Genomic DNA, 23,249 nt, shown 5'->3' on the forward strand with positions numbered 1-23,249 from the left:
AAAATCAATATTTTATAAATGTACGCGTCGATTTTCCACATAGACTTTAGCATATTGAGTCGTGATATAGATATAACGTGTGTCTAAAAAAGATGATGTGAATTTATTTAGATGCTGGTCGGTGGTGCTGTAAGCTACGTCGCTGGAAAGCAGGCGGTTCGCACGGTTTATTGGCGTACCGCGAACAATGGTCGTCTCTTGAAGACTGCGAAAACCTGCATGTTTCAAGGACCACCCAAACCCGCTCCATCGTCCACAGCGGCTTCTTCCGCGGTTTGTCCCGCGCAATCACGCATGGACCTGATACCCAAATTCATCTGAAGATGAAGCGCCGCGTTGCGAAGAACGTTTATATATTGTAAAACAAATCTTGTACATACAGTTGTAATATTTAATCTCAATTGTACATTTAGAGCTTAATCTTATATATTTAAATCGATATGACGACGCAATAAAAAAAAAAGCGATTATTTATTTTCTCAAAAACAAATATCGTTTTTCTTTCTATTTTAAATACAACCCGAACAAAGTATTCCGCAGATGGAAAAAAAATAAATAAATATACGCCTGTTTTTTTTTATGTATAAAAGATAAAATCTACGATATTTTTTTTCATAAGTTTCGTTTTTGGCGATTTGTCTCGCGGAGAACAGTTGATTTTTGACACTTCTGCGCAATTGAGTGACAGATTCAGATAGCTATCGTGTTATCATTCCGTTTCTCGAAGGGAAAACGATAATAACAGTGAGACAATGTGAAATTGGAAGAAATGCAAAAATAGTATCCACACCGAAAAGAATAGCCAGTCGATATGGCATTGAGATCACGTCGGTAGGAGAGAGAGAGAGAGAGAGAGTAGATGGGTGGTTTTCCAGAGCTACGTATACACACAAGAGTCAACACAAATCGCGTTACACAACTAAAATGTTGCGTTCGATCGTGTCACCGTTTGTTTTATCATTAATCGTTATATACCATATTCACCGCGCGTGACATACCGGAACATCGTTTGTGATAAAAGTTACGTAAAATAATTTATCTGCGCTCTCTCTCTCCGACGATAAAATTAAAAAAAAAAACAAACAAGTTAAATAATTATCGTTTCAGTTCACAAGTCGACACTGCGTCGACAAAGTGTGACGACTGTGTGTTTCCGTTGCTGAAAAGCAACCCTATGTATGTAACGGTAAGACGACACACACAAAAGTCACGCCGGCGCGGTAGCGCGTTTATCGATTTTGGAAGCAAAGCTACCCTTATAGAGTCCCGACACATCGATTTGACGCGAAAGCGCCGAAGGAAACATATAACCGGTTTTGGACACTCGGTTTTCAGCATCGGAAAAATTTAGTTTTCTTTATGCGGGAAACAACGAAAAAAAGAAGAACGGTGGTTCTCGAAGGGTGTGAAGATAATTAATTATTACACACATATTCGCGCAAAAGCCGCGTCTCTTTTCGCGAGCGCGGAAACGTGTTTTTGAAATCATAAGAAAAAAATACACCCCTTGCCTTGACGTCTTGCTCCGCGTCGCGAGACGCATTCTCAAAATCTTCGCGCTGCCACCAGAAAGGAAGTGATATCAAGGAAAAATCATGCAGAACTACGGACACGAGGATTACGATTACGGGGCGTCGAGCGATCCCTCGCAACCGGGTCGAGTTCTGCCGCAGGTTCCGAATGCCAGGCCGATGGTGGACCCGCAGGCCGAGGGTGAGGTCGATCCCAACTTGTATCCCCAACCGAAGGAAGCCACCAACAAGATTCGCGGCAAGAGCGACATCCTCGAGTATCTCTTTGGTTCCGTCGATCAGGAGCTTCTCACCGTGAAAACGTTCTACTTCTTCTTCTACTCGGCCTTTGGTTCTCTGTTTCCGCTCATGGGGGTCTACTTCAAGCAGATGGGCATGAACGCCGGACAGTGCGGTCTTCTCATCGGTCTCAGGCCGTTCATCGAATTCTTGAGCGCTCCGTTTTGGGGTTCCCTGGCTGACAGGTGTGTGTGTGTGTGTGTGTGTGTGCGAGCCAATATTGGTTTGTTTTTCGCGACTCTGCGTTGTTTCGATTAAATAATAATTAGTCATTAGTAATCGCGATCGCGATTATAGTCATCGTACATATGCGATATCCATATAACAACAATACCGTGTAACGGAAATATTTATTTACGATAGTCGTCGAAGATGGGAATTTATTTTTTAATTTACAGACATGAATCTTTACGGTGACTATTGTAGAAAAAAAATAAGAAATGACGAAATTGCAACAGTTTCAACACATTTGCGTCTTGGCGGTTGTCTTATCAATGTGGTTCGCGCGATAAATTAAAAAAAAAAAAAAAACTTGCAAATAACGCTTATAATATCGCATTAATGAGCGATCTTTGGTCTAGTGAACTCGTAATGTGTCAGCTCGCTTTGTATGAAAAAAAAAAAAAAAAAAGAGAAAAAAGAATAAACATTGCTTACTCACACTCTTGTTGCATAATAAATTTGTTTCTTCCGTAGAAGTTTGTGTTGAAAAAAAAAAAAAAAAAATACGATAACGAGGATATAAAGAAAATAAAACTAATGAAAAAATTCTAGAAGGAAGTAAATAATTGAGATGTGACATGTAGTTAAAATAAATTTCTACATCTGTTAATGTTTTTCCATCTTTTTTTTTTTTTTCTTACAGATGGCAAAAAGGCAAGATAATTCTATTAGCTTCACTTTCCTGCTGGATTCTCTTCACTCTGCCGTTGGGTTTCATTCAGCCACCGCCGACTTCTTGCATGGTCAAATCGAACAACAATACCGCTTATTATCTGGAAGCGTCGAACCGAGAACAAAGAATTGTGAAAAGATCAACGGACTTGGACGAGTTGTATTATCGCGAGAATAAGGACGAGTATTTAGAAGTCGCGTCCAATGTCGTGTTCGAGAGATTGCGACGAAATACGGACAACAATGAATTAACGGAATCGACGAAGAAACCGAGTTTGTTGCGAGAAAACGAAACGGGAAAAAAAGTGGACGCTGGAGATCTCGACAACGACAAATTGAGAAAGAACAGAGTCAAGAAACAAACACCCGTTCTGGAAAAAGAGAGCGACAACCGCGATGACACGTCGGTGTCGGAAGAAAATGTCAACGATCCGTACGCCAAGACGATGGTCGATTTGGAAACGTTGCGAGAGAAAAATCGTCCGGCCGATCTTTTAGAGTATAAACATTTCCTAAAGGTATAATATATTTCTCTTCTATTTTTTTTTTTTATCATTTATGCATACACATAAAATATTTCAGATTTACCGCAAAATTTTACACACGTGTGTTTATTTCGCAGAACGAACCGATGAAAGACGGAACGGTACCGAAGAAGGCTCATACTCGTACGAAAACCCGCGTTAAACCGCCGCCGGCAAAAGTGATGGTAAAACGAGAAGTTGACGTTCCGTTCGAAACCTGGAAGATCGAGAACAGCGAGGAGGAACACGGTAGAAACGTAAACGCGCCGTTGTTTAGAAATCGCAGAAGCGTGAGAATGTATCACGTCGGGAGTCAACTGTCTCCATTATCGGTCACTTACGCCGCGAACTATAACGAAGAACACAATAAAGGTTGGGTGAAACCGCTCTTCAGTTCCATCGTTTACAGATTACCAGTAAGTGTAACACGGGCGAGTGTTCGATTTATCTCGCAATATCAAAAGTCCGAAAGATATACTCTTCGCTTATTAAAAAAAGTCTTAATTTAAAAAAAATATTATCTAAACTGTTATAAAAAAAAATTAACTGCGCCTGTACGCGAACTTTTATTATTATTTTTTTTTATGTTTGAAACAAACGCTAAATGTGTGTGTGTGTGTGTGTGTGTGTGTGTTTGTATTTTACACTCAGAAATAGTTTCGATTTTTTTGTTCCACTTATGCGATCCAGATATACTCCTCACTAAAAAAACAAATTTTAATTTTAAAAAATTATTATCTGATCTGTTATAAAAAAAAAAATTAATTGCGCCTGTACGCAAACTTTTATTATTAATTTTTTTTATGTTTGAAACAAACGCTAAATGTGTGTGTGTGTGTGTGTGTTCGTATTTTACACTGAGAAATAGTTTCGATTTTTTTGTTCCACTTATACGATCCAGATATACTCCTCACTAAAAAATCAAATCTTAATTTTAAAAAATTATTATCTGATCTGTTATAAAAAAAATTAATTGCGCCTGTACGCGAACTTTTGTTTTTTTTTTTTTTTTTTTATGTTCGAAACGAACGCAAAATGTTTGTATTTTACACTCGGAAATAGTTTCGATTTTTTTGTCCCACTTATGCGACACGTCCTCCCGATGATTTCAGGATATTCAAAAGACGTTCTTCCTCCTGCTGTTGTTGGTAATTGTCGGTGAATTTTTCTCGGCACCCGCTATAACTTTAGCCGACTCGGCTGTTATCACTCTGCTCGGCGAGGACGCTGATAGGTACAATATCAATATAACATCTCTCCAATGCTCTTTGCGATATGATAAAACGACGTTGCGTTTTAAAACTTTTGCTTTTCAAAGAGCTAAATAAAAATCAATATATATATATTCAATTCTGTTTGTTTGAATATCGAACAAATTTATATATTCGTTATTTCGCGGTCTGTAAATTTGTCTGCATTTAAAATTAATTAATTAAAATTAATTATGAAGATGAAATCTCAATTTAAAAAATCAGATACGGCCATCAACGCATGTTCGGGAGTCTCGGATGGGGTTTGGCCATGTTTTTCGTTGGAATCGCTCTTGATCACAGCACCGCGTTCTCGGATCATCCTTGCAAACCTGACGACAGGGAAAAGAATTACACGATTTGTTTCGCGATATTCAGTGTACTAATGGGCGCCGCACTGATAACAGCAACGCAAATTACTTTCAAGTATGACTTCGCGCCCGCCGAGCCGGTGAGTTTCTGACTCATTTTGTTTTAATGTGACCAAATCGGTATATTTAACACGGTATTAAACTTATTGTTGCGTTGCAGGAAGTTGAGAAGCCTCCCGCCGAGCCAACGCGGGAGGAACAACTTCAAAGTCAATTATCTCAACAGCTTAATCTGCCTGGTCTTCAGGATTCGTCCGCCGCCGTGGATCTTAAACCTCAACCTCCCGAAGGGAAGGTCAGTTATACATAGTTCTTCAATGCAGAAAAAAAAAAAAACAACTAGTAACGTATTATATATTTTTAGTAATAACAATATAAATTATGTTGATTTTTTAGACCAAAATGTTTGCTCAAACGATAAAAGAAATACCGGAATGGGTGACGGTGTTGAAACAGTTTAAAAATCTGAAGTGCGCCTCGTTTCTCTTCGTCGCGTGGTGGATGGGATTCGGCATCGGACTGATCTTCACTTTCCTCTTCTGGCATCTGCAGGATTACGGCGGCTCGCCGACGCTTTTCGGCGTCGCGTCCGTGATCAATCACATTTCCGAGATCTTCGCGTATTTCTTCAGTTTCAAATTGATCCGACAGATCGGACACGTTAAGGTAAACAAACAAACAAATGCGATAACGTGCGTCAAAGATTTAAGAAAAATGAAACTTTTGAAATCTGCTCGAAGTCATTTTTTTTTTTTTTTTTTGGAATTAATCCTGAGAGAGAAAACTATCTAACAATAGGGTAAAAGACCCAATTACTGTCACCTGAATAATAAACTCTGGCGTTAGCGAATTGTTTTTACTACTTATTTATCAAAAACATGTGTTTTTCTTCTTATCCGGTATTATTCGATGTCTCTAATATAAGGAACAAAATAATACCGCCTCTCAAAATCTCTATTTTTTTTTTTATTTATAAATTTAATAATTAAAAAAGAACGATGCGAGAGAGAGCTATTACTGTCACCCCCTAAAATGAAAGAAATGAGACGCGAATGTTGAGTGCTGGATTTTTTTTTGTTATATTAATTGTGCTTAAAATTCTACGTTAGATTGTTTTCATGCGTAACTTTATAGGATTTATTTAATATTTTAAATAAAATAGCTTAGGGTGACGGTAATTGGACAGGTGACAGTAATTGGGTCTTTTATCCTATTTGAACAATATTTCAGGTGTTGTGCATGGGTCTGGGCGGAAATGTGCTGCGCTTTCTTTACATATCTTGGCTAAAAAACCCATGGTGGGTACTGCCCTTCGAATTCATTCAAGGCATCACGCACGCGGCCGTATGGGCTGCGTGCTGCAGCTACATCGCTCACAACACACCCGCGCAGTTGCGCTCGAGCGCGCAGGGTGTTCTTCAGGGACTTCATCACGGACTCGGAAGAGGTTGCGGAGCGGTGATCGGTGGCATGTTCGTTGCGGCTTACGGTAAAAGTCTTTCGATTAGTCCATTGATTTCAAAATAAAAATAATATTTTTACTCTCGATATCGATTAGCAACATATATATATATATATATACATATATGCGTGTGTATGAATATTACGTTCAACGTGTGCAGGTACGACCGCGACTTTTCGCGTGTACGGTTACATTTGCATCGTCGTCTTAGGAGTTTTCGTCTTCATCAATTTCTACAGAAAAGATACCGGTTTCGTGTCCGAATTACCGCTGGCGGAGGATCCGCGTCAAGTGGCCGAAGCCACGCATTTGGCGCCGCACGGCGTACCGAGCAACGCCATACCGCGCGCTCTGAGTTCAACTCGTTTGCACGAGTTGGCCAATCAGGATTCCGGCTACGGTGCCACTTATCAAACCGCTGGTGGAAATCTGGCCGTACCTGGTGCTAACGGAGGTGAGAATCTATTCTGCGTTATTTTTTAATAATATTGTGTTGCTTTGTGATGTACGCAGTTTTGGATGTGATTTTTGATATTTTTCATCAATTACTTTATTGCCGCAGGTCCCGGCAATCCAACAAATCCATTCTTAAACGGCGGCGGTGGAGGCGAGGGTGGATATAATTACGGTATGACTGGCAAGAGGGAAGACGAGTATATTCGTAGGAGCTTCCAGGTTCAGTAAAACTTGATTCTAATTTAAAAAAAATGTCCGTCAAGAGGACGCATGTCGATTAAAAAAAAAAAAAAAAAAAGAAAGAGAGAAGACGAAGAAAAAAGATGTTGTGTTACTACCCGCGTCTTCTCTGAAGTGATATCACTGAACGAGAAATCCTATTTATACACTTTGCCACGCACATTGTTGTTCAACTTCCGACGGTGAGTATGGCGTCGAGCGGATAAAACTGACGATACGCTTTTTCTTTTGTTTTTGATATATAGATCTACAATGAGGTGGTGGGTGGTGAACTTGATGTCGTAAAACCGACTATCCAACTGCATGCCCAACAACCGTGCACCAATCCCTTTCATCAGCACGATTACGACTGGTAACGAGATTCAATCTGTCGATATATAAAAAGTTTGTTACTTACAATCGACACAGTAGAGAATGCGGAGAGAAGATGAGAAGGAGAAGAAAGAAACACACACATTTACTAAAAACATACCTATAGTAACGTAAATATAAAATACCATACAAAATGCAAATATATACCACGCATACGCGCACACACGCGCACCGAAAGCGCGTTCGTTATTATTTTACCTGAAGTTTTTTTTTTTTTTTTATTTCGAGAGACTTGCGTTGTTGTTGTTAAATTTAAATTGCATTATCTAGCAAGATCTTCGATTTTCTTAATTAGAGATTTTTGAAGGGAAAGACGTGTGTGTACATATATTTTGAGAAAACACAGAAGTAAGAGAAGGTCCATTGATTATATCCACTTGATATAACAAGTGGTGGTGTCGTGCGGTAAGTGTCACGTGCGGGGTCAGCAAATTGCGAGCAACGAGCGCGTCGTCCAAAAAACATGCAATAATCAGCATTGCTCTGTTTGGATAAAAGGTCGCGGCGTGATCGCGCTCGACCAATTACAAACGGCCAACGATTCTATCTGTGAAGAATTCAACGCAAATCCCCCGCGGATCGATTACGAGGTCGTTGTCGCCGAAAGGCCGATTCTGTCCGAAGAGAAATAGGATCGCTCGTCGCCTCGAGCGGTATACCGAAGTCACCGCGAAACGTGTATGCGATTAAAGAAATTTATATATAGTAATTTTCTAAAAAGAAATATATATATATATATATTTCTTCTCAACGAAAACTCTACTATTTAGTTTTCCCCCGACAGCATCCACGCGGGAAATAAGTAGTAGAATCGATCTCCAAACGAGGACTCGTAACGAAGGACCAAGCGCGTAGTAGTTGAAGCACGTAGTTCAACGTAGAGCACAAAAAAAAAAAAAAAAAAAAAAAAAAAAAAAATTTTTTTTTCCCCGTCTCCAAAAAAAGTTGTAAAAAAAAAAAAAAAAAAAAAAAAAACCATTACTTGCAAACTATATTTTCTTCGTGATAATAATATGTGCGCGTTGTGTGCGTCTATGCGTGTGTGTGAAACAACAAAGTGCGCGTGTGCGTTTACGTCTCTGTGCCGCCATTGTCAGACACGTAATTGAGATAGGGATATGTGATAAAGTAGTATCTGTGGACGAGCGGAAACAATAATGCTTCTCTTGTAATTGCTCCATTCAGCAACAGATCTATTGTACGGTCTCTTGTACGTATAAACTTTATCACACCGTCCTCCTCCGACAATTTGTTCTGATAATTGTTTTTGTACATTTGTTTGTTTGTTTTTTTTCCTGAAATTTACTTTACGTTGCTTTCTCTTATTTTTTTCGACGGAAAAGAAGTTCTTCGCGTGTTTTTAGGGCGTCAGGGAATTAATGGTAAGACCAAATTGATCTGATTCAATCGAAAGTGCCTATCGAAAGTTCCCTGACGTTCTTGTTGACGCAACAACTTGTTAGTTCCTCGCTCTCTAAGAATTCTCCGTCATCTTCCCGCATGTAATAATATAATAATAATAATAATAATAATAATAATAATACAACGGGGAAGACAATATGACTTGACGATTCTCTCCGAATCTCTCGATTGAATTCGTGGAATTTGTTAATTCGGGTAGAAACATTTTTATTGAATTTTTTGTAACGCGCTAAAGAATCTCGAGAATTAATATGACAATTTCTTTTTATTATTCGCGTGAACGTTCGCACTATCTTGAATATTCAGGGTATCATTCCAACGCACTGTAGCAGTAGTACGTTCGCAAAAGAAACGAACGTACATTGTCGAAAGAATTATAGATAGATCTGTACATGCTGTTTGAAAAAAAAAAGCAAAAATATTTACATAAACATATATGAGAATTGATATTACAAAATTGTAATTGGGAGATAATCTGACAGAGAGCCGTATTCTATATATAGAAACGTATTGTATACGGATCGTTTTTACCGATCTCGTCGATTGGCGATCGTTTAAACGAGGACACGTGCGTAAACTAAATCGAAGAAGAGATGTTCACTTGTAAATAATATTCTATATATACATATATATATATATATATATAATTGTCCGCGTAGAGAGTTGCTAATTCCGCTCACTTTTCACGTTATTTATTATATATCAAATCTTTCGTTCCCGAAACCGAGATTGTTAAACTTTTGAGACGTGACTACCCCCAATAGAAAATTCTTCTTAGAGAAATCTCTTATCGAAACTAAAATCTCTCTATCTCTCTCTCTATCGTGTCTACTACTTTGATTACATAAAGTATATGTTGTGAGACAAAAGTTGTATTATACTATTGTTGAAAAAAAAAAAAAAAAAGAACAGAGAAAAAAAAATAGTAATATGTATATATATATAAAAAAATGTCGCGCAGAGCAGAGCGAGAAAGTTTGCCACCCGGGTATAAACTCGACTTTCATAAAACTGCAAGTCTTGTGACCATCGTCGACAACCGTCTGGGAAACATAATTACATACGATTCTACGTCACGTTAAATATATGTTCAGCAGACGTTATTGCTAAATAACAAAGAAAAAGAACTTGCATCTTTATAAAAAAAAAAAATGGTTGTTCCCTGAAAGAAATCGGTGACAGAGTTAAAACTCGTTTTCTGCTTCAAGTTTTGAGAACGCGCGGGACATTACTATTCAGAGACAGAGGTAGAAAAACTGTAATGTGTATCTATATATATATATCTTCTAGTTCGAATTCTGAAACTGAGATAAATTATATCGGAGAATCACCACAGGCGCATGTATGCATTGTATACGTAGTATTTTTGTAAATCGTACATTGACCGACGCGTGCAACAAGGAAGATTTTAATTTCTCATTCTTCCGTTGAAACAAACCAAGAAGAAGAAAAACAAGCTATTATATTATAATTTTCATTATCTTCGTTTGGTGAACGTACGCTTTACGAAATATTACGCGAGAGTGTGATGTGCGACATCACACAGGTGGATACATTTTTCTCTTGTATCGGTCATATCACTACAACACATCGATATTATGCGGAGATTTTTATTATAATAAAGTGTATAAAAATAATTTTTATGTTTTACACACAAAGACTGAAGCGAAAAATGTCTTGCGCACGAAGAGCGACCGATCCGAGAGAACACTTCGGAACACCACCGCGTATTATATATATATATATGTGCGTATTTGTATTATATAAATTATATATATAGCCACATTCTATATATATATATATATACATATATATATATACGATATAATGTATGTGACACGACTGTATTCGACTGTGCGCTTATGTATCGTGTATGCATCAGCGGAGGGAAGGGGGGGGAAGTGCTAATTAGACAAACGTACTAAAGAAACGAGAGAATAGATAATCGAGAGGATAAATGGCTCTCTTTAACCTCTGCAAATCCTCACGAAGAAATGTTTCCGCAAAGAGATAAAAAAAAAATATTTGTTACAATAGTCTTTCATGTAACATATTGTTTATTTTAACACACGTTTAACTGTAAACTGTTACGTTGATATTGTTGAATAGTTGAATTTTTGACTTGCGTGTGGTTGTCTATAGTTACATATATATATATATACATACTTCAGATTTTGATTGGATTGATATATTCCAGTTGAAAATAGATTGACTTATATTAAGTTAATGTAAAAATAAGCTTCGTGTGAACAACGTTGCATTCGGAGTATAAATATATTTGTTGTTGCGTTTTATGGATTGTGTGCTATAAAATAAGAATTTAGACACATGTGTTATATTAAATTTATTACACAACATCACACACACACACACACACACACGCCCACGCTTGACACACAAACTGCAAAAACTGAATATTTGCCGAAAATGTACCAACATATTTTTACCCCACAATACAACCCAAAAAAGGAGAGAGAACGAGTTCTCTGTTTCTCTGTGAACGTGAGAGAGTCACATTATACCAGACACAATAATCCATTAACGAGCTAGATTATCGAGACAAGACACAAAACTCTATGATTAAAATTAGCTGAGTGTAATCGTAGTGAATCGCACGTATGTACGTATAAGGATGACACGCAAATATGTACGTAACACAAAGGCTGTAAGTATTTATTGTAATCCCTTTTTCGCGTCTGGGAAACAGAGTGCGCGCGGAGATGAAGCCGCGATGAAGACAAAGAAAAAAGAAAAAAAAAACAAAACTAACCCACACACAGACGAGACTCTCGAAGAGAACGCGAGAATACACGGAGTAAAAAGATACATATAAAAAAAAGTTTATATGTAAACAACATATCATATGAAACACCGTAGGCTTAATGTAGCAAAAAAGAGCATAGTGTGCTTTAATAATTAAGAAACTATATTTCACTTTGCACATGTAATCGCTATATTTGTTTTCTTCATCAGTTTCATTAGAAATGTAATATGGATCTTTTTCATGCTTTTTTGTTCACCGTTTTTTCTCGGTTGACGATACGTACTTTTTTAAATCGACAAAATTTAAATACTGCGCGCGCGCATCGGAAGAATATATTTAAAAAAAAAGAAAAAAAAAACATCTAAAAACTCGTTTATAAAAGATTCTATAAATATTTCGTACGTGAAGATCATTATTTGTTACGAATATTCGACGAAACAATAATAAAAAGCAAACTATTGAAAAAAAAAAAAAAAAAATCGAATATATACAGGAAGACATTGCTTATATATATACATATATATATATATACAGGAAACAACATTTCTTCTGAAATATTCTTCACGCATTGAAATAACACGATGAATTTTAACGAAGCATTGCAATTAGACGCATATTTGCGAGTACTTGATGAAAAAATGAAAGTTTTGTGTTCGTCGATAACAAAAACATTTTATCGCAATAAAATAAATGTTCTGTGAACACACAAGATCGCATTTAAATAACGCAATACTGATTGTTGTTGTGTGTTTTTTTTTGTTTTGTTTTTTCTTTCATGCGGATTTTTTCTTTTAAGAGCTCTGCTTTATTATATCTTATACATAAATGCTATACACGCGTACGTATAATGCTTGTGCGTGTGTGTGCGTGCGCGTGTGTACGTACGTATGTGTGCGCGCGTATGAGTCGTGTACACATGCGTACGGACAATGGCACCAGGCAGACTGTTTATAAAAGAAGAAACGAGCGGATATATGTTTACGTTTTCGCGGAGAGAGACTCTTGCGATCTCTCTGAACAACGTACGGTGTGTCAAAACGGGGCTCGCGCAAAACGACACGTCGGTGATTAAAACCAAAAAGCGAAAGCCGTAAACGTTTGCCGTAACAATAACGGCAAATTGATGTGATTTTCACGCGTCAGTATATTGACTAACGTAGAGGAGATATAATAATTTATCTCCGATATTGTGTGTGAATTGTATCAATTTGCCGTTATCGTTATCGCGAACAACGTTACATTTATACTACATCGAAGAAACGAACACGTGTGTGTATATATTTTCAATAACTATTTCGTTTTATACTGCACGCGCGGGAGACATCGTGCGCGCGTGTGAAGGTGAGAACGCCGATTGTTTTTTTAAGTGATTTAAGTATATGAGATGACTGAGGAAAAAACGAAATTGTATGAGATCGTGATCACGATAACACGTGTAGTAGTGAAACGTTCGTTTCGTCTGTACCGACTGTGCGATGTCGCATGGCGTTCCCAATTGCGAAATCTATCTCGCAAGGGTCTGTTGAAGAAGCTGCGTTTTTTATTAAATCACTTGAACCTTCGTACAATCGTGAAGTGCTTCAATCAGGGAATATTATCCAACGATCCGGACGTTATCCGCGTAACTTACGATGAAATCGTTCGGCGCGGTTTACACAGCACGGTCTACGTCGAGGCTGTAATCAAAAGATACAAGAAGTTGTGTGGTAAGTACGAGAAACAAAATTTAATTTTTAAATTTGTAAGTACGTATGAATTTTTATTTGCCCGACATTGTCTCTTAAGTGTATTTGTTGATAAAGCAAACATTTCAATAATTTAAAAGCTCGAAAATTTACAACCACAGGTATTAAAAAGGTCGATACGAGTCGATGTACACGCAATTATACAGGGTGTCCGGAAAATCATTCGAAGTTCATTTCAGAAAGTGATCGGGCATCCGAAAAGAAGGAAAAAAAAAGACCTATATTATTTATAATAAATAATATAGGTCCGAAAACAAGTCGTTTTCGAGTTGTAGCCTCTTTTATTTTTTTAATTTTTCAATTCTTAGTTTTTGTTTCTTAAGTTTTTTTCAAGTTTTTGATATTTGTAGATACAATTACATTATCTTTAAAATCAAGGATAAACAGGTGTTTAAAATCGAATTAAATATGATGTTTAAAATGTGATCACCTTCAGCACGAATGCAGGTTCTCATTCTTCTATCAAAATAGTCCGAAGTGAAGTTATTTATGTTAAAATACAATATAAGATAAATTATGATTATGAAAAAAATTACGATTTTTAAACATAAAAGTGGCTATATTTATTGTTTGCGACTTATTTGCGAACTTATATTTATATAGCTTCTTGTTTTCTTCTTTTTGGATCTCCAATCATTTCCCAAAGTATCGCTGGCGATTTTTTCCGAACACTCTGTATATATTTGTTAACTTCCCTCAAACCCAATGTATCTTCCTGTTTCTCATGGAATGTAAAAATTTCATTATACAAAAAAAACATTTGGACGGGAGTCAAGTCCGGATGTTTTCCTCGCGAAATTTGACGCGCGACTGCTATTTTACATATGCAAACCAATTCTATGTATGTAAATTTTTAAATTTCCATACGTATGTTAATTTATACGTTACGCAAAGTTAATATGTATAAATATATATAAATGCACGTACACACATCAGAGGCTCGACCTTAATAACTCAGTTAGTAAGAAAGTGTATTTCGCAAATATATATATATATATATATATATATATTTCTCACTCTTATTTATAAAAATTCGCGTGACAAGTCTGAGAACAGAAATTTATCGAGTGCGTGGCAAAAGGGAGAGCGAACAAGTGAAGCTTGTGAGAGAGATAAATTTTCAAATCTACTTCGCAATAAATTTTTTCTTAACACAAAAAAACCAAGTGTTGACGCATACACGCGCGTCCACACAAGAACTTCTGTGGCACGTGCAGATAGGACGCGTCGTGGGGGGAGTCTCGCGCAACCAATCGACATTCCGCTTTTCAGGTAGAAACACGGACTTCCGTCGTGTGCGATATAAAGAGGTTTTTTTTTTTTTTTCACGATCGGATCGCGCGTTTTTTTCAGAGACACGTGCCAAAGCCATTATTATTTAAAAGTGCCCAGCAAACAATTTGGTTGTCAAAGATGTCGCGATTTTTTGTCGCCAACCGCCACATCGAATCCGATATTCATCTACTGTATCCTCAGTAGGATATGGGGTTTTGATGTCTGTTTTTTGTGTCTGTGTGTCAACAGCTTTGGGGCAGCACGCAAAGCGTGTTTCCGTATTGTAGCGTTTCTGCACACAGAGTTTCTTTGTTGCCAGATCTGCGCAGTCACACACAGAAATTGTTTGCTGGGTGAGTGACTATACGTACAACACTTTGCGTGATAGATACGCTACTGCAGTGTGCTCGTGTTTCATTTTTCTCAATTTTTATCGCCACTATTCCGACGTATCATTATTTCGAAAAGCGATAATATAAATCCGAACAAATCATACGATTTGCAAATGTGCGCGAAATCGATCGACGAGCAGCGAGAGGAGTATAAACTAAAACCCTCTCTCTCTCTCCCTCTCTCTCTCTCTCTCTCTCTCTCGAACAGAGTTTGCTCCATGCAATGCGGAAGACACACTTTTCTCTGAAATAAATAAAATTGAATTTTACAACACAGATTCTTTCTCGTCTTGTTGCTTCAAGAAAATATCGTTCGATACAAAGGGTGGGACAAAAAATACAAACAACAATTTGGGACGAACAAACAACGCGCAATTCGCAAATTTAAATCGCACTTACTTAGATAAATTATATTCGCGTTGAAATTCGCGTCGAAATTGTGGCTCCGACAAAACCGGAGCAATTCGCACATTGCGCAATACACACTGCGCAGTAAACAGTCAAGGACGCATCATAGGGCTGGCTTCATCCCTAGTAAGCCTGGCGGTGCGGCGTCGTAGCCAAGGGGCTCCCTTTCATCTCATCCTTTGGACAAAACGTTTCCCTCCCCCGTGATCCGATGCGCGCGAACCGGAGTTTTTCACGTCAACTTCCTCTGTAACTCGCGAATAAAAAAAAAAGTGAATTGATTTTGCACACAAGTGAAGAGACGATCGTTCGAAAACGGTAAAAAAAAGAAAAAAGAAAAAGAAAGAAAAAACACCGAGTGGACACAAGTGTGTCTAAAAATGACACGTAAAAATGATGTCGATGAGGATTGAGACGTTGAAATCGCGCGACGTCATCACGTACCTGAGTTCGCGAGAAAGCTATATGTTCCGTTTCGAGATTTCGCCACTGGCACGTCGCACACAAAAGAATCTTACCTGCACACTTCTCGTTGAGAGATAAGAAGTCGGGCCTTCTTCTCCAACGAAGAGACAATACGACATCGTTCCGCCCCCCCCCCTCTCTCTCTCTCTCTCTCTCCAGTCATCCCGTATAGTTTTTCTTTCAATCTTTTTTTCACCCCCCGGTCAGTCAGTGGGAAAGCACCATTTTGTGTGGCGCCCTAAACACGTTACTGCACGTTAATACTACTGACTCGGTCCGAGCCACACAAGCGAAGAGGTAAGTGCGTAAAGATTGTTGCGAGAGAGAGTTCAGGTATAGTTTTTTTTTTTTTTTTTTTACCCACAGGCGCGCGTTTCTCTCGAGTGAGTCAATGCGGAGAAATCCGTAAAGCGGCAGCATTTTTTCTCTCGTAATTTTGCAAAGCGGCTATTGCATATATATATATATATGTGTGTGTATATATATATATATATATATACAGAAATTAGTTCGTCGCTTAGCACGCGCGGAGCAACGTGATATCTGTGTGGAAAAATTTACACGCCGAACGTGTACAAGTGAACAAGCAACGTTTCCGTTGGAAGCGACGATATAATCCCTACATCCGTGCGTCCGTGTTAGGATTAGGTTAGGTCGATTATGCGAAAAAAAAACGGCAATGGCGCTGCGGGTTTTCGGCATACACGAGAATAATTAAAATCAATCTGGCGCACAACGCACGACAGTGCTCTCCGCGAAAACGTTCATCGACTATATATATATATATATATATATATATAGTGTAGGAGATTTTTCTTTTTTTATTTATTTTTATTTTCGAAGTGTGTGGGACGCATCATGTCAACAGGACTGGCGTTACTAAATAACCAACAATCGAGTCAGACAAGTACGAAATGGCTTTATTGATTTTCCAAAGATATACACTTGCAATATATTTCTACACCAAAAAGTGTGCGTGCTTATTTCGTTTTTTTCAGAGTGCGAGACCCCGAGCAACAATAATGCATTGAATGCGGTGGAAAATACACCTAACGGAAATACAGTGAAGGTGAGTTTCAAACAAATTTTTGAAACAAAATTCTCTGCGAGCGAGAGAAGCACATGGTGGCCAAACGGTTGTATATTCGATGGGTATCACATTCCGGAGATATATTTCGTTTTTGTTTTGACTTAATGGTAACCAAAATAATGTGGAACCGCGTCGCGGTGGAACGACAACGTCCGGAGATAGCGTCTAATTTCTTGTTTTAACCAAGCAACTTTGTTTTAACTTGCGACGATTGATGTGAATGCTCCAAATATATATTCAAAAAAGGAAATGATGAAACACTTCAGTGTTTTGCTTCAACTGCCGTTCATCATTTCCCTTTTTTTTAACTTCTTGTTTGCTCACTTTTCTTGGATACGTTTCACTTTGCCGTGCAGATATCACTAAAATGTGTGATATAAAAGTACGCATAAATTTGATATTATGTAATCTCACAAAAAGTTTCAACTTACTTCTGATTTTTCTTTTTTTTTTTTTTTTGTATTAATACAGGACGCAAAATTGAAATTTATTGACAAAACTTTTTCAGAATAAATAATTTGCGAATTTTTTTCGGTGAAATAGAAACATTTATTGCAGCTATTACAGCTTAGATGTAATTTGCAGATGGAGCCGGGGACTTTACAAAAACCTATTCTCAAAAGATCATTGGACGGAGACCTAGAAGGTAAGAGTTAAAACAATAAATTAATATTTATATGTATTTTGCGTGATAATATAATTTATATATTATTTTAATATAACCAAAATTGTTATCTTTAATCAGAGACCTTTAGTACAAAAAAACGTAAAAATCCGCAACCGAAAAATGCAGTATGCGCATTAAATGAGTTGAAAAATGGAGCTATATACAAGGTCGTGGAGCAGACCGGACCTACACACGCGCCGATTTTTACCATGGCTGTACAAGTTGATGGGCAAACATACGAAGGAAAAGGAAAAACCAAGAAGGCGGCTAAGCAAGCCGCTGCCGAAATTGCGTTGAGAAACATCGTTCAATTTCGAACTCCCGAAGTTCATCAAGCTATCAATACTTGCCAGCCTGTTGTGCCTCTTGAACCAGATTTCACGAGCGACGTGACGGAACGTGATAATCATCTTGTCAATGCGTTTAAACCATTAGCGCAGCAACCAAAGAATCCTAATACATTTTTAGATAAAGGCCCAGTAGCATTGATTAACGAACTCTATCCGGGTATTACGTATAACTGCATATCTGACAACGGGGAAAGTTATGCGAAGTTCACGGTTTCGGTAACTATTGAAGGAGAGACATTCGAGGGGACTGGTTCTAGTAAGAAACAGGCCAAAGCGGCAGCAAGTAAAGCTGCTTTAGCTAAATTAAGAAATGTCCATAGTTCCTCATTCTGTATACCACTTCGCATATTTAATAATGCTGCAAATTGGCAAGAAATGACTCTGCCGCAGATATTAGCTGACAAAATTGGCAAAATGGTTAACACGAAATTCGGAGAACTTATTCAGAACAAGCCGCAGCACGCACGGCGTAAAGTTTTAGCTGGTATTGTACAAACAAAAGGAACAGATGCTCTACTAATATGTATTGCTACTGGTAAGACATACATATATATATATATATATGTTTATTTTATAAATATATATTTCATTGATTATTTTAACTAACAATTTTAGTATATAGATTTTATAAAACACAAGAATATCTGTTAAGTAGTTTTTGTTTTGTAACAATTGAAAAGGTACAAAATGTATATCTGGCGAGCATCTGAGCGTCAGTGGCGGTGCCGTGAACGATTGTCACGCAGAAGTTGTGGCACGGCGATGCCTCTGTGAGTATCTGTACAATCAACTGGAACTTCACATTGAAGACAAGAACGCGGAGTCCATTCTCGAATCCACCAAAAAGGGATTCAAACTGAAGGAAGGCATACAATTTCATCTATACATCAATACCGCTCCCTGCGGAGACGCGAGAATCTTTTCGCCTCACGAAGAAAACGACGCTATCGACAAACATCCCAACAGACGAGCTAGAGGTCAGTTACGCACGAAGATTGAATCCGGCGAGGGGACTATTCCCGTTAAGAGTCACGAGAGCCAAGGGATTCAAACTTGGGATGGTGTACTAATGGTACGTTTTCTAAGTGCGTTTTACAAAAGTTAGATATACGTGTGTTGTTGCAATTATGTTGTGTTTTTTTTTGCAAAACTCTGCGACTCTCTCTCTCTCTCTTCTCTCTCTCTCTGTATCAACTGTAGTTTTTTTTTTTATTTGATTTTTAGGGGCAAAGACTGTTGACGATGTCGTGTTCGGACAAAATAGCTCGATGGAACGTACTTGGCGTACAAGGTGCGCTCCTAAGCCACTTCATCGAGCCAATTTACTTCCACAGCATTGTCCTCGGCAGTCTGTTAAACCCGAGCCATATGTACAGAGCGGTATGCGGTCGTATTGAAAATCATATTCAGGGTTTGCCGCCGCCGTATAAACTTAACAAACCCTGTATGAGTCTCGTCACGTCGAATGAAGTGAGACAACCTGGAAAAGCACCTAATTACAGCGTAAACTGGACAATTGGTTCGTGCATAATCCTATATATATATATATACGTTTCGTTACGTATGAGATTTACGAACAGAAATGTACAAGCGTAATTAAAAATGTGAACACTCTTTTTATTTATTTTATATTTTTCATTTTTCAGGACAACTCGATGCTGAAGTTATAAACAGCACAACTGGCAAAGATGAATTAGGGAAACCGTCTAGACTATCGAAACAAGCGTTTTTCAGAAGATTTTTCAATCTCCTAAATAACAAGGTTCCAACCATAGATGAAGTCGACGAAAATAAATGTCGTCACTATCTCGAAGCAAAATCTTCAGTAAAAGATTACTCGGTGAGTAATCGTTTTCTTAAATAATAATAAGAATAATATATAAATAAAACAGCAACGCGATTTTTTTTTTAAATACACGCAGAACATACAATATTCTTTACGTATTTTGTCTTCAATTTTTTTTTTTTTTTTTTTTCTAGCTTGCCAAGCAGCAACTAAAGGACGCTTTTATGAGAGCGCATCTTGGAAGCTGGGTAAAAAAACCGATTGAACAAGATATGTTCGAAATAGATATCTGACTAAATTGGAGTGATAATAACATCACAATAAGTAATTCGAAACCTCAAGACATAGATTATGTAGTTCCTAGTGCAAACTAGATCGCTCGTTCGGCGTGTCATAATATGGCAGAATTTGGTATCAGTAAAGCATAAATCGTAGGATTTCGCAATTACATAATTCTTGATTTTGATCTCAGATTTATCGTGTTCAAAGTATATTACGAATTATTAGTGGTTATTAATAGTTACGTTCTATTACAACAGTAGTCGATAGAAAAAAAACAAAAAAACACAAAAAAAAATCACAAAAAAAAAATACCCAGTATCAGAACTTGAAGCTTTATATTGTTTTGACGTATTAATAGCGGAGATAGTTGTTAACGGAAAATCGATTTCAGCACACATATCCATATAGAATTTCATAGAATTAAATATGATCTTGTAAAGCAATTTATTATTACGATAAAATTCTTAATAATTTTGATGCAGCATCCGAAAACGTAAAGGAGACATATATTTATTTGTATAAATTATTTATAATATAATTTTTTTTTTTTTTTTTTTTTTCATTTCTTTGTACATATAATAATTTCGTTGTTTCGTGGAGACATTCTACATAATTTTCACCCTCTTCTTCAGTTTTTTGACACATACTACATAGGCAACTGACTTAATCAAGTCATTTCGTATAGTAGTTTTTAATTAAAGTGTAGCATTAAGAGATGCAACATTTAGTCTTTTATAGACATATACATGTATACACACATATATATGTATATACATTAAAAAAAAAAAAAGTGCATTATACCTAGACATTCCCAGATAACATTCTACATCGAAAATACGCAAATTTTTTTATTAAGATTTATCACAAAGATATATAATCGACTTGTTTAACAAAGATAAGAAATGATATCTCGTTCAGTGTGCAATGTATTTTTATACGCACTTATATGCGCGTGTGAACAACGAACATCACGTATGTTAAAACTACACAAATGAACATATCTTTTGTGTAAGTGGGTATAAAAGGCTATTCGTGTCGAACGAAATTTGTACGAATTTCTGTTTCGCGAGAAACACAACCACTTCCCCTCCCCGGGAGACGTCTTAACTTTATTCGCATTATTCACAAGTCCGCGCAATGCTATCTGGGATTTTTATAAGGTATTAGATATCGTGGCAACGAGTAAAGTTGCAACAACACTTTACATCCTCGACGGCTGTGATTGGATTCAGATCTGAAAAAAAAAAAAAAAAAAAAAAAAAAAATGGATCTTAATCGTAAAAGATACCAATTTTGTTGCAAAGTTCAGCAAAAAAGGAGAGAGATGGGACAGAGTTTTACATCATGATGATTCTGTACGCTCTGTACACATACACACACACACACACACATACAACACACGGTGTTCTCGTTTACCAATTGCACTTGTTGAAATCATATATATATATATATAAATTTATTTATAGAAGCAACGCGAAAGTGAATGCGAAGAACATCTTTGGTCAACTTTCAATTTTAGAAAAAAAACTTTAATTAAAAACTCAAGACACATTGTCCCCCCCCCCCCACACACAATTGGTCCAAATATATCTAAAAACTATATATATTTCATCGTCTTGTGCAACGATTCGAACTTGCGCTTTCTTAAGATTTTTGTGATATATTATTTAGACATATGTGTAAAAAATAAGAGAAAATGTCCTCAACACAAGCAAGTTACGAACGGGATCGCACGTGCTTTAGTATATTTGGTAACGGGTATCGCAGTGATTTTTGTTTTTTTTCTTTTTTGTTTTATTTGTTTTTGTTTTTGTTAACACACAAAAGTCTTCTCGGTGTAGATAATTTAATTTGCAAGAAGATCGAATTTTGTTTTTCCAAGGTATTTGACTAAGAAAGTGTATATTCGAAAAACGGCAAAATGTCAGGAAATGTCGCCACTCGTGCGTAAACTTTTTTTTTTTACAAACACTGACGAAATTTTATCTGATTTTGTAAATTAGAATCTTTTCGTATCGAGTCCCGCGCGCGTAATATACGCGCAACTGTCTGCAACCAGTTCAATGGCTATTATTTTCAGTACGTATATGATATTATAGATGTACAGGAAGTATAAAACTAGAAGAGAGTAGACGATGTATAAAAAAGAAAAAACAAAAAAATTACGATACTACACACTATGTGAATTATATAGTTCTTCAGATATAAAAATACGTTATAAGTAATATAGAGTATATTAATTAGAGGTAGAAAGAGAGAATCCTAAGGTCATTGCCTCACTGTGCCAGTATTATGATTAATACAATTCTGCCGTAGTGACACACTGCCCGGTGCTGGTCCAGTTTTGCATAAAGAACTTTATTTGATTTTATTTTTAAATATACTACGTTTATATATACAACACCGAAAAAACCAAAAAAACCTTTGTTGTTTTTTTTAGAGAATCGCATATATATATATACACAATAGATTAATTATTAACTCGCAAATTTAAGTAATGATTTTTTCCTCGATATACGTTTTAAGAAAATCTTGTATTAGAGAGAGAAACAAAAGACCTTAATATTAAGTGTGTATGTTTTGCATTAAGTATATGTAATAGTATAAAATTTTATTTTACGGTGGTGTTTGAGAGATGTGTGAGAGAGAAACATTTTTATGTTCAAAAATTTATATATATACGTCAAGAGTTGTTGTATCAAGTTGTAAAGCGCCAACACACAACATTTTTTTTTTTTTGAGGATGAGCTCTAACGCCAGTTTCTTATTTTTCTTGTAGCATAAAACTTAAATATTGTATTTCTCAATCATTATTATAATTGAATCGTATTTATTAGGTAGATTGTGGCTACGGCGGAGTAAAGAGTGTTCGCTCGCTATGTTAAATATGTGATAATAGTCGTATATTTGTGCCAAGCGAATGGCTCAACGAAGTATGTTGCTTTATCTTCGCCTACGTTTATATAGCCATAGAGAGAGTTGTTTCATCTAACGAATCAAGATGCAATTTAGGTTTTTCGGATAAACAGAGCGGCAACGAGAAAAAAACAAAAAAAAACAAAAAAAAAAGAAAATTTATCTGCGTATCACACATCGCACGTCAGAGAGAGAGCACGTCATTTAATCGAAAGTGTCATCGTTTTGTTCATAGAAAAGTTGTTTCGAGATTTATTGCGTTGTGTGTGTGTATATATATATACATATATATATATATATATATATA

At 36.8% G+C, this 23,249-nt stretch overlaps 2 protein-coding genes and 1 long non-coding RNA gene across 8 annotated transcripts; 2 read left to right on the forward strand and 1 right to left on the reverse strand.

The window, feature by feature from the left end:
* Positions 1 to 576: 576 nt before the first annotated feature.
* Positions 577 to 7,497, forward strand: LOC109856812 (major facilitator superfamily domain-containing protein 6). Of its 2 annotated transcripts, none has more exons than XM_020432483.1 (11): positions 577 to 1,996; positions 2,677 to 3,223; positions 3,328 to 3,645; positions 4,342 to 4,463; positions 4,705 to 4,930; positions 5,011 to 5,145; positions 5,247 to 5,516; positions 6,081 to 6,339; positions 6,473 to 6,766; positions 6,875 to 6,987; positions 7,254 to 7,497. In XM_020432483.1, exons 1-11 carry the CDS (start codon positions 1,596 to 1,598, stop codon positions 7,362 to 7,364), a joined length of 2,796 nt encoding a protein of 931 aa, XP_020288072.1. In that variant the 5' UTR covers positions 577 to 1,595; the 3' UTR covers positions 7,365 to 7,497. The 2 variants fall into 2 exon arrangements, with proteins under 2 accessions (XP_020288072.1, XP_020288073.1); XM_020432484.1 differs by having other exon boundaries at positions 6,875 to 6,940; positions 7,254 to 7,346.
* Positions 7,498 to 9,028: 1,531 nt separating this feature from the next.
* LOC109856814 (double-stranded RNA-specific editase Adar) lies at positions 9,029 to 23,074 on the forward strand. 4 transcript variants are annotated; one of them, XM_020432490.1, is made up of 9 exons: positions 13,253 to 13,272; positions 16,695 to 16,758; positions 16,850 to 16,920; positions 17,527 to 17,587; positions 17,687 to 18,493; positions 18,639 to 19,030; positions 19,183 to 19,477; positions 19,605 to 19,798; positions 19,939 to 23,074. In XM_020432490.1, exons 2-9 carry the CDS (start codon positions 16,710 to 16,712, stop codon positions 20,035 to 20,037), a joined length of 1,968 nt encoding a protein of 655 aa, XP_020288079.1. In that variant the 5' UTR covers positions 13,253 to 13,272; positions 16,695 to 16,709; the 3' UTR covers positions 20,038 to 23,074. The 4 variants fall into 4 exon arrangements, with proteins under 4 accessions (XP_020288077.1, XP_020288079.1, XP_020288080.1 ...); XM_020432489.1 differs by lacking the exon at positions 13,253 to 13,272 and adding an exon at positions 16,067 to 16,148; XM_020432488.1 differs by lacking the exon at positions 16,695 to 16,758 and having other exon boundaries at positions 9,029 to 13,272.
* LOC109856817 lies at positions 13,864 to 15,993 on the reverse strand. 2 transcript variants are annotated; one of them, XR_002250421.1, is made up of 3 exons: positions 15,831 to 15,918; positions 15,378 to 15,633; positions 13,864 to 15,222 (listed from the first exon to the last, which is right to left on the reverse strand). It is a non-coding gene; the product is annotated as an uncharacterized LOC109856817 (long non-coding RNA). The 2 variants fall into 2 exon arrangements; XR_002250420.1 differs by having other exon boundaries at positions 13,865 to 15,222; positions 15,905 to 15,993.
* Positions 23,075 to 23,249: the final 175 nt, after the last annotated feature.

Source organism: Pseudomyrmex gracilis, unplaced genomic scaffold (assembly GCF_002006095.1).
Source record: "Pseudomyrmex gracilis isolate BER0280 unplaced genomic scaffold, ASM200609v1 scaffold_136, whole genome shotgun sequence".
Lineage (NCBI taxonomy): Eukaryota > Metazoa > Arthropoda > Insecta > Hymenoptera > Formicidae > Pseudomyrmex > Pseudomyrmex gracilis.